Consider the following 12,549-nt stretch of genomic DNA (forward strand, 5'->3'; position numbering starts at 1 on the left):
AAGAAGCACCGACAGACGGTGGCTGTCCTTTACCCACTTTTCTAGAGCCACCAACCAATCCAGCCTTCTTTCGCGATTTCCCATACAAAATTTGGACCAATAGAAACTTATTTGTCAAGCCTGCACCAAACCCTCATTATTCGGAAAACTTATGGATTAATGTAGAGTCAGCCTTCGGCTGAATAATTATTATATAATAAATATTACTCTATTAAATCTATTATTATTTATTATAGGTAAGAGTAAGTTTAAGGTAAGGTAACTCTAAATCTTAAATTAAAATAGCATTAAATTTACTATTATTAATACTATTATTACTATTATAAAGACTTAATATAACTCTAAGAATTTAAATTAATAGGTAAGTAACCTATTATTTATTTTAAATAAAAAGTATAATAAGCTTATTAATATTTTAATAATTAATATTAACTTTAAACTTAAGTGAGTTATACGTAAAAAGAATATTAATATAAGTAATTATTAATACTAGTAAATACTCTTTAATATAATTAAGAGAAGTAATATCTTAAACGCAGGTAATTCTCGCTTAATAATACCTTTTAAGTAAAAGTTAAGGGTAAATTAATATATTTAAGCTTTTAAAGATATTCTTTTAATAAGTATTAATTTTAAATTAAAATATTTACCTATAACTTATACGTAAAATTAATAAGATACCTTTATTAATAGGTATTTTATCTTTAAAAGTAAGCTTTAAGTAATATATTAAAGTATTTTCTCTCTTAATTTAAAAGAGATTAAAAGTAAGACTTATACCTTATAAGTATATATAATTACTTAAAATATTTAATATCTTTTAAATACTTAAATAAACTAGAAACCTAATTATATTAAATAATTTAATAACCTTTAAGCCTTTAAGCTATTATTAGCTTTTATTCCCTTAAAATATTAATATATACTAAGATTATTAAGTTAATACTCTAATAATATATTACGTATAATAGCTCTTTAATAATATAATAATATTATACTCTTTAAACTAATATTAAATAAAAAACTTAAAGTTAACGTTAATAACTTTAATATATAAAGCTTAATAATTAAAGCTATTAATAATAATAATAATTACTTAATTATACTTAAACTTAAGAACTTTATTAATTAAGTTAAGTAAAATAAAGTATTAAAGAACGTTATTATAATTAAATTTATTACGCTTATTCTTTAAGAACTCTTATAATTTACTTCTTTAATAAAGCTTTATTTAAATAAAATTTAAAATAAGCACGTATAATAACTTATATTCTAAGAATAATATAATTATAACTTACTTATAGGTATTTATAGATTATACTTTACTTATATAATAGAAAAGATTAAAGTTAAAATAAACGCGTATAAAGCTTACTTAACGTTATAAAAACTTAATTAATAACGTAAAGTTAATATTCTTAATAAAGTTATTATTAAACTTATTATTAATACCTTATAAAAATATAATAACGTATAAAAATTCGCTTAGGTATTTAAGGAAAAGCTATATAAACTTAAACGTATATAATTAACTTAAATAATATCTAAGAAGCTTTATTAGCTATAGTTTCTTATTAACTTAAAGAATATCTTTAATATTTTTCGTTTTTAAGTCTATTAATAATACTAGGTAGCTAGTATTAATAATAATATAAATATTACCTTAAACTTACTAATAAACCTTACTTAAGATAAGTATTAACACTTAAAGATAAAAAAGAAGCTTATTAATTAAAGTAATAAAGGCCTTATTAATCTCTTTACCTATTATACTAATAATAGTACTAATAGTAAGTATAAAAGAGATATAATAGAGTTAAACTAGCTTTTATAAAAGCGAATAAAAGCCTTAAAGCCTAATAATTATTAAGGGCTCTTTTAAAAGGTTTATAATATATATAAATAATTAAATACTTTAAGTAATTATAATAATAATAAGTGTATAATTTAAGATAAATAACGCGTTAATAAGAATACTATAAATAAACGCCTAATAATATATAATATAAACGCTAATATACCTTAAGATATAAAAGTATTTCTAATATAACTATAAGACTTAGGTAACTTCTTTATAATAATAATTAATAAGAATAAAATTATTAATATAATAGTTAAAGGTTATAAAGTAAATATAAGAAGCTTTAATTAAATATTTAATAATACTATAAAGTATTACGTTTATTATAATTAGTATATATTTAGTAATTATAAGGTATTTAATAAATTAATCCCTATAAATAAAGTAAGTAATAATACTTAAGCACTTAATAATAGTATAATTTCCCTAGTAATTTAAAGGGTTAATAATACTAAGCTTATTAAGCTTTAATAAGTGTTATATATCTTAATATTATTAATAAATTTACTAGCTTTAAAAGTGTTTACTAAAAAGCTACGCTTTAAGTATATATAAAATTACTATAAAAAGCGTATAATATATAATAAAGAATATCTTATTATTTAAAGTATAGCGTATAAACGGTTTAATTACTTAAATTACTTATACACGTAAACTATAAAGTATTAAAATACCCTTAAAGTGTTTAATAACCTAATAGCTTTCTTTATAAATAATAACTTATAATTTATCTCTTTATAAGTATTATCTCTTAAAATAGGCTACCTTAATTACGTAAATTATATTAAATTAATAATAAATTTAAGTATTTAAGTAATAAATAAAAGCGTAAAGCCTTATAAAGCTTATATTATAAAAAAAGGTAAGGCTAAGAACGCTTAAAGCGTAACTTATAAGATACTTAATTAAAGCTAAAGATAAATAGCTAACCTTAAAGGATTTATTAGCTTATTAACTCTAGTAAAAAAAGCTTATTATCTATTAATAATTAATAATCTTACTAAAAAGCTATAAGTTTACTTATTATAAGAGAAGTTATAAGCTATTATATACATTTAAGTAAACGTAATAATAATAAAAGCGTAAACGTATAAAATAATCTAGTAATATAGGTAAATAATAATAATAAATTTAAGAATATAATTCTTTTAAACTTCTTTAAGTATAAAGAAATTATGTTTAAGTAAATCTTATTATATTAATTAAATTAAAACCCTATAAAGTAAACTTACTAAATAATATAAAATTAAGTTAAAGCTATATTTTATAATAATAAATTACTTAAAAAGCTTTAAAGAAAGATATTATAAGCGATTATTTATACCTAAAAAAGATTATTATATAACGTAATAAGTAATATAATACTTTATAAAGCTTAAACTAATATTAAATTATATATATTACACCTTTAATAGCTAAGCTATAAAGTATATAAGCTAATATTAAAGGTTAAGTTTTTAAAGAAGCTTAATAATTAAATATATTTATACTTTCTTATAGAATATAAAGCTAATAATATTTATTAATTATAAAATTTAATTATTAAATTAATTAAATAAGCTAAGAAAATTACCTTTAATAAGTAAACGTAAATTAACTTAAAGGTTAAATTTAAACTCCCTTAATAAAGTGTAAACTTACTTATATTACCTTATATAAAAGAGATTCTCTTAATTAAATAATTATAATAATACTTTTTAATTAATTTTAAGGTAAAGTTAATTATAAAAGCTCTTATTAATTAGTTTAAGAAGGGGACTTAAAAGGGAAATTAGCTTAGCTATTAAGTGTAAGAAGTTTAAAAGAGAATTTAGTTAATTATTTACGCTAATAAATTAACTAATAAGCCTTTAAAAAACCTAATAATATATTATATAATTAACCTATTAATATAAAAATAAAAAGTATTAAGTTAAACGCTTTACTTAAAAACTCTATTATAAGAGTTCGCCTTTATAAATAAACTTTAAGAGCTTCTCTTAGTATTAAAGAATATTATACCTCTTTTAATAATATACCTTATAATATTAAATAAAGTAATAAAGAATAAGAAGCCTAAGACTTATATAAAGGCCTTATAATTAATTAATTAACTAAAATAAAAGATAATTATTATAAATAAAGTTAACGCCTTAAAAGAAAATAAAACCTATAATAAGATAAATAAAATAAATAATATACACGTATTAACTAATAAGTAAGTATTTAAAGCTAAGCTAGGCTTAATTAGTAGGATTAAACGCTATAAGGCCTAATACGTAATTTAAGGCTTTAAATAAAAGTATAGTATTAATTATAATAAAACCTTTACCTTAATAGTTTAATAAAAGATCTATTACCTATTATTTGCTTTAATTATACTCTTAAACTAAAAGATTAATAAATAAACGTAAAGATAGTCTTCTTATATAGCTATATAAATAAAATAATTTATATTAAACTTTTAAATAACTTTAAGAAATTTAATAAGATCTAATAATTAAAAAAGGTATTATATAGCTTAAAATAAGCTCTTAAAGTATAATTTAAGATACTCTTTATTAAACTAATCTTTTATAGGTTTAAATAATTTAAATATAATAAGGCTATATTTATTAAGAATAATATTATTATTAATATTTACGTAAATAACCTATTATTCTTTAACTTAAATAAGAAAGCTATTATAAAAGTAAAGAGTAAGTTATTAAATAAGTTTAAGATAGTTAACTTAAATATAATAACGTTTTTTTAAGTATAATTATAATAAGGGATTATAAGAAGAGAACTCTTTTATTATTATAATAATTATACTTAAAAAGATTACTTAAGTAATTAAACATAAATAAATATAAAGCTTTAATATACGCTTATAAACGTCTTTAAAGTATTAGAACCTTATAAAAAGAGTAAGAAATATAATAAGAATAATAAGTAGTTATTTTAATATATTCTTAAAACGCTAATATTTATAATAATTAATACTTACATTAATTTAACTTATTTAATAATAAAGCTTAATAGGTTTATAATAAACCTATTAATAAAACACTTATTTATAATAAAGTAAGTGTTATATTATATTAAATATACACTTAATTTACTATTATAATTTAATAATAATAATAATTAATAGATTATAAGCTACTTTAATATTAAGTAAGTATAAGATAAAAGTAACTTAAGATTTATAAACTATTATATCTTTTTATTAATTAATACTATTATTAGTTAAAAGAGTAAGAAAATAAAGTATAATAGCTACGTTAAGCATTAAATTTAAGTATATTAAGCTCTTTAATATAAGACTAAAAGCTATATATTTAAGAGGCTTAATAAGAGAGATATATAAAGAGTAAATACTATTATAACTATTTACTAATAATAATAGTATTATAATAATCTCTAATAACATTAAATTTTATAAATAAATTAAGTATATTTAAATCTAATATTATAAGATATAAGAGCTTATATAAGAAGATAAATAAAGGTTAATTAAACTTTTAAGGAGAAAAACCTAATAAATTTAAGAATAAAAGCGCTATTATAATTAAAGTTAAAGAAGTAAATTAAGTTTATTAGCTTAAAGTAAAAGAAAGAGAAGAAAAAGACTATTACTTAAAAGAATAATACTAGTAAAGAATACTACGTTAATAATTATTAATTATTACTCTTTTTTTTATAAGATTTTAATAAGGGTAATAAAATATATATATTAGATTTTAATAAATAAGCCTTTATAATTACATTAAAAAGAGGTGTTTAATTTTTATAATTAATTATAGTTACTTTAACTAGATTAATAGGTAAGGTGTATATTAGGGCTTATATCGCCTATAATATGTACCGGTGTAACCTGTACTTTATATCCCACATAACGGGACAATACATACAGTTGCAACAGGGGAGAGTGTCACAGAGGATAAGGGGGTATAACACACAAAATACTGTGGCGTGGCCACGCCCATTTTTTGTGTGACAGAGAGGGTTCATATACGTGTTAGGGTTGGTTAGCCTATGGGATATGTCACACGGCACAACAAGCCCACTAGCTGTATTGGGCATCTAGCCACGTAATGCGCACGGAAATTAGATAACGCGCACAGCATTCGTGGAGCCGAGCGCCCCTTTTTAAGGGGCGCACACAATTCTCTCTTTTATAGCTTAATAAAGGCTTTTTACTATCATTTTGTGTGTTATCTAGCAGTGATACCCGCTTTCGTGTGATAGGATATGAACTAAAGTGGAGCTACTATCGGATGAGTAGTGCGACCTACTACAATCCAACCCCTGTAAGTTTAGCTATGAGTGACCTGACAAGGAAGTTAGTGGGGGTTATTTACAGGGACTTTTCTGTTAATAGAAGCTCTTTTTATTTATATTAGTAGCTGTTAACTATAATATAGGTTAGATAATAGGGGACTAGTAGCTCTTGTAAGAGTACCCTTTATTGATAAGAGATTTTATCGCGTTATCAGGTACTTTAAACCCCCACATGCTCTTTATAATAGTAACATCTCATTAGCTTTAACCCCCCTTGCTATGTCACACCTGGCTAAGCATTCAGGGTCTGAATTGTATCATTTTATGTACCGCCACGGGGGAGAGGGTTATTTAAATGACTTGGATGGATCAGGTCAGGGTAACTCCACAAATGGACATATTGTGTCGATGTGTGCAACTTAGACATGCAGATGAGTCTACCCCATGACAAATAACTGAATACTCTAGCCACCAGTCTTGAATTACATCATTACCACAGATGAACGCAAGCCCCACTCCCAACATCAATACGGTCATTCTTCAATTTGGTCTTGCAGCTCTCACCACTACTGCTCCAGGCCTGACAACGCTTCCTGGAGGCTGACTTATCGTAGTTACCACGGCCCCTGCTTGATCGTCGCTCACAACCACATTGATCTCCATCTTCATTGCCTCGAGAACTGCCACCGTCTGCCCCTTTTCCAGCACATCACCCTGCTTGACTCGTACTTTCCAGACATTGGCATCCACGGGAGACTCGATGAAGATAGCCTCGCCAGAATCAACATCGTCATCTTCACATACGGAGCCGCCCTTATCCGAGCTTTTGGCCTGGGTCCATTCCTCGAAAAGCTTCTGTTCCAACTCTCCCATCTCTTGTGATGCTGCAACTTGGCGTCTTCTCCAAGCCTGATACTCGGGGTCCTTGGCTGCCTCGTCAAACCTCGCAATATATGTATCCATGTCTATCGTCGTCTCTGTGATATCAAAAATATAGCGGCCAGTCTCAAACTCCTGCTCAATCTTGCTATACTCCTCTTCCGACACCTCATGAAACGTAACCAGATCGAAATGGTTGAAGAGCCAAGGCTTCTCAGGCGAGAAGCCGGGGCGAATGCTCCCCGAGTCCCAACCGCCCAAGGTTCGGCCCATTAGCTGGTACCCTCCCGGGGCAGCGACGGGATAGATTGCTACCAGTGAGCCGCCCAGGCCAACAGAGCCTCCGGGTGTATACACGCGGCTTGGGTTGTACTTTTGGCTCGTCAGGACACGCCAGGGATCAAGAGGGAACATGATTGGTGTTCCTACATAGAAGCCGACTGCCACGGTGAGCCATGGAGCCTTGAGGATAGCGTCAAAAACATCGCGTCGAGTGTTGAGAGCATTATTCTTGCGGAGGTACTCTACATTGTCTGGCATGTAAGCCGCCGAGGGCCTAATATTTTCCATATATCGCTGCGCAGACTCTCGAAGCGATGTGTGATCGAGGCAGACGGGAAGTCGTACTTGTCGAGCCGGTATCTTGATACCCGTGGTCTTTCCAATCTGGCCATCGAGCTCGATGAGGTGTGCAAGAAGTTTAGATCGCTCCGTGAGGAACGGGTCGAACCGTACGGTCAGAGTAGCAAAGTTGGGATCCCCTCGGACGCCGTCGAGGTTTGCGGCCAACAGTCCATTTGCAAGCAGTTGGACGCAAGCTGTGTTCCGAAGGTCCGGTAGTTGATCGCCGTATTCGACGATGATGCTGGTGTCACCGCCTTGGCGATATGTAACTTGAGGATGGCTCCCTAAAGGTGATGTTTGATGGAGAATAGAACACGGAGGTTCGTCGCTGAACTCAACGTCCAGTGGGGATATCTGACAGGCAGTCCCTTGTGCGTACAGAATAATTGCTCTGAGATACTCCTCCTTCTTCCGCGTAATCTCCAGAGCGGTGTCATACGACACGGGTCGAAGTTGTATCGTGTTGCCGGCCTTGAGTTGGCCGACTTTCCACATCTCGGCGGAACATACTGTAGTTGGGCAGGCAAATCCACCTAGATCCGGTCGGTCATGCGCAAAGATGATTGGCGATTCCCCCGTAAAGTTGACTCCGCCGTTGGGATACCCGTAATCAAAGACGTTGGACGGATGAGATCCGCCGCCGCCGCCCGAGGTCCGAGCCCATTTCAACCGTGGCCCGTCCAAACGTACACCACTTCGGCCGCTGTTATGGCTGACTGCCCATTGAGCCTCGTATAAAGTCTTGCGCCCTTCAGGGGTTAGGATATCGTCGGAGCCAAATGGCCCGTCAATGCAGCACACACTCGTAAATGCGAAGTCTGGTATTGCCTTTGCCGGCAGAGACAATGGTGCAGAGGCAGCGGCCCAAGACCCAGACTCTGACGCGAGAGCGAGAATGTCATGGGCCTGTAGTTTCCGTCCCTGGAGGCCACCAAAGCCCAGCTCAGGGACAGTGGATTTGGAGCCAAGAAACTTGGGGATTTGGGGGAACCCGCCTTTGACAGCAAGATAGGTTCTGGTGCCACTTCCAGAAGCCTTGCCCAGCTTTAGTATCTGGCCCTTACAGACAATGACCCTGGACCACATGGGCTGGGGCGTATCGTTGACAGTAACTGGCAGCTCGGCGCCACAAATCGCAACGACAGCCGCCTCATGAAATAACAACTCTGGTCCGGCTAGAGTGATTTCCAAAAGCTCAACCCCCCAATCGTTTCCAACAAGGCTGTTTGCTACACGAGCACTGAGGTCGTCCATAGGACCGCCCGGGGGCACTCCGTGTCCTACGGCGGTGCGACCCGGGTAGTCCTGGATGGTTGTCATGACGCCAGGATCCAAGACCTGGAAGGAGCAACTTTCAAATTTGAACGTGGATAGAGAACTCGTCAATGTACTCCCACTGATGAAGATGCTGGAATCGACAATCTTGATCAGATACTCCGAGTTGGATGGAGTCCCCTGAAGAGTCGTATCGCGAAGTGCCGCGAGCAGTTTCGACTGAGCAGCGGCTCGGCCACCAGGGCTGTGAGCCATGATCTTTCCAATTAAAGGGTCGTAAAGAGGTGTGATCCGCTGGCCGCTTCTAACCCACGTGTCGACTCGCACGCCATCGCCCTCAGGCCAGTGGACGAACTGCAAGATGCCAGGGCTCGGAGCAAAGTCGCGCAGCGGCACCTCGGCATAGACTCGGACCTCGATCGCTGATCCTCGCGGGGAATGTCTCTCAAGACCCTTGAGAAATTCCGAGGGTATTCCTACATGGCCTTCCCGTTCGAAGTCGGCTTGCAGCAGCATCAAATGGACAAGATCGACTTCATAACACAACTCGGTGATGCCGTGCTCGACTTGCAGCCTCGTGTTCATCTCGAGAAAGAAGAAGTTGGCGGTCTCGTCATCGACGAGAAACTCTACAGTGCCCACGCTTTTGTACTTGAGCTGCGCTGCATAATTGGTGGCTGCCTCCAGCATCCTCTCGCGGAGGCCAGGGTGCCGCTCGACAAAGGGACTAGGGCACTCTTCAATCACCTTTTGATATCGTCGCTGTAGCGAGCATTCACGCTCTCCAAATGCTACAACAATCTCGCCGTTGCCTACGACCTGGACCTCGATGTGGCGAGACCGCGGATAGTACTTTTCTAAGTAGACACCGCTGTTTTGGAAGAGTTTGCTCGCGCGGCTCTCAACCACGGCAAAGGCCTTCTCAACCTCAAGCTCGGTGTTGCAAGCTTGTAATCCCATGCCACCACCTCCACCGGTTGCCTTGAGCATCACCGGGAACCCCAGGTTCCTCGCGGCCTTGACGACCTCTACGGCAGATGACAGAAGCTGGGTGCCAGGGACAACGGGGACATTTGCGGCCTCAGCGATGGCTCTGGCTTCGTGCTTGAGGCCCATGGCCTTGATAGACGCTGAAGAAGGCCCGACAAAGATGATGTCGGCTGACGAAACAGCATTAGCGAAGTCGGCATTTTCGCTCAAGAAGCCGTATCCGGGGAAAACGGCATCGACACCCGTTTTTTTACAAATTTCCAAAATAGCCTCACTAATCGGCGCTTAGCATAGTTACTTTTGTAGTCACACCGGCGTGACGAAGCGTAAATCTGAGAGCTTACCCGTCTGTATAGGCAGTGCCGTCGTCTCCTGGTAGCAGCACTGCCTCGTCTGCCAGAGTGACATGCAGCGAAGTTGCGTCAGAATGTGTAAATGTAGCCACGCTGTGGACTCGTAGCTCTCTACAAGCCTTGATGCATCGGACGGCAATCTCGCCCCTGTTGGCGATCAAGACTTTGCGGATGTTGCGCAGCGAAGTGGATTCAATGCTTCCCATTGTGGTGGGGAATTAGGGCGAGGAAGAATGAGTCAAATAGTAACGCATCAAGGCAGGAATTAGCAATTCATATAGGCGAGTGAGTGCTTTGACATTGAGGAGGGGCAGTCGACCACGTCGTCTGTCTTGGGGGAGTTATCAAGCGATGTACTGGCTGCGATAACATCGGGGAAGGGTCCGGACCTGCGGAAGATGAAACGTTTATCCCGTCCTTGAAGATTGCGGGGTGTGCTCGATGCGGTAATATCAGCGGGGTACTTATTTCTCATCTACAGCCATCTTGCCAAGCATGTGATATTCGTTGGTGTTTTTTTCATACGGCGTTTTTAGAGACTGTATAAATACACACAAGAGTTCGCATCACGCTGAAGGATTTTGAATCCCTCTGGACTCGTTAATGTCGACTAGGGGAACACGTACTTTAACTTACGGTGATTGTGTCATCATCATCTGATGCAGTTCAGGCTCTATCAAGATCCGGTCCATGCACTATGCTTGCGTTACGTTCCTTATATGTGAGATTGGATAGATCCAGCAACTAGAGTGTTGGAAACGACGTGTGATGCGCTGAATTGGTCAAGGGAAGAAACAAGAACTTTATTCTTCAAATGTACGCAATTGGCTGAGTCTGACCTTTTTCTCTCTGCTGGATTTGACCCTTTATAGGGTACTTTTGTCACGTGGTTTGCTTGTCTAGCTACGCCGTAACAACTTGATATAACCTGCCAGGTGTCTTGGAGCCTGGACTCTCTTTCATCACCCCCATACTCACATCACAGCACAAGATATCGAATCTCTCACAGTTAAACTGAACTTAATTAACTTTAGCAGAAACCGGAACCTGGAGAACTAGCATAGAGGCACAAAGGCTAGTATAAAGGAGAAAGAGTTATTCGGACGCACGATAGACAATCTAAGCGATACAGGGCCTTTTATATTTAAAATTTGGGACAAATATATGCAAGAGTAAGCTTGGGGAATCTTATTTTCATCAAGCAACTCGTTACCGCATATTCTAGGTGGAAATGAACCTCGCAGATCAGGGTAATAGAGGACAATGCATATCTGTGCTATTAATGTGGTGAGAACTGCTACTTATCTGAGGCAGGTAGCCGAATACTAAATGCATAATTTACAATGATAGGGACTAAACTCTTGATCTAGGCTTGATTTGTATTCATAGCAGGATTGATCTCATAGTCTTACGTATGTATGCTTCCGGAGGTTGCTCATCTTCTTACTAAATTAATCTCTTTAGGTGCTGAGGACCTTGTGGGGAGCCCGTTCCCTGTCACACAAAAATCACACCACTGGGCCAAAAGTGAAGCTCCACTAATGAGGGTGGATTATCTTGGATGTAGTACGTGCGACACTCCCCTAGTTAAGCGATACAGCAAGTGACATAATCCGTCCTGTGGATAAAGAGATATGAGGGCACGATGCACAAGGTCCTTGGCACCTGAAGGGATACGAAGGCACGGGTAGTTAGTTGCTTCAGTTGTAGGTATATGTGGCCAGGCGGCTTGGCCTTTAACAAAACATTGTATCGATCCATGTAAGCCTTTGGTAGATAGACGTGGAAACTTGCGCTTGGGCACGTTTGCATACCGTGGCCGGGGCCATTGAATGATAGTTTGGGATGAAGAGAATGCACCAGACATGGACAAGCTTGGAAGAATTGCTGCTTCGTTGACTTCTTGGGTGAGACTTTTGTGATTTCAAGGAGACATCGTAATCAAAAAAAAGCCCTAGAAAGCATTTAAAGGGAGTCTTGGACTGACGGCCCAACGCATACCTAGGCCACAGTGTAGGGCCTTCCCACCATGTACCTGAAGTGTTGCATTTGACCATGTTGCATGGTGTACAGGCATTCAAAGGGAGAAGATGAGAAAATTAAAGCAATTGATATTAGCTAGGAAGACGGAGAATGCCATCTTGGCAAAGTCAAAACTCAAGGGGTTGCCCAAGCTAGGCGCCCATGGTGTTTCTGATTCACGACCTATTTTTACGTTCGGGAATCAGTCAACTACACTGTGTATGGAAGCCGTCCGCAGCCATTGGGCTAAATTCGAGATTTTCCAAAAAGAGCTTCTGGGCTCGCCCGAGTAGGAGGCAT

At 35.3% G+C, this 12,549-nt stretch overlaps 1 protein-coding gene across 1 annotated transcript; it reads right to left on the reverse strand.

Moving 5' to 3' along the window:
- Window positions 1-6,549: 6,549 nt before the first annotated feature.
- Window positions 6,550-10,433, reverse strand: J3458_014298 (uncharacterized protein; the record flags this gene model as incomplete). The annotated part of the gene is made up of 2 exons (XM_007817251.2): window positions 6,550-10,148; window positions 10,219-10,433. The coding sequence occupies 2 exons, from the start codon at window positions 10,431-10,433 to the stop codon at window positions 6,647-6,649; spliced, it is 3,717 nt and encodes a 1,238-aa protein (XP_007815442.2). The 3' UTR covers window positions 6,550-6,646.
- Between the last annotated feature and the right edge of the window lie 2,116 nt (window positions 10,434-12,549).

Source organism: Metarhizium acridum (assembly GCF_019434415.1).
Source record: "Metarhizium acridum strain ARSEF 324 chromosome Unknown scaffold_319, whole genome shotgun sequence".
NCBI lineage: Eukaryota > Fungi > Ascomycota > Sordariomycetes > Hypocreales > Clavicipitaceae > Metarhizium > Metarhizium acridum.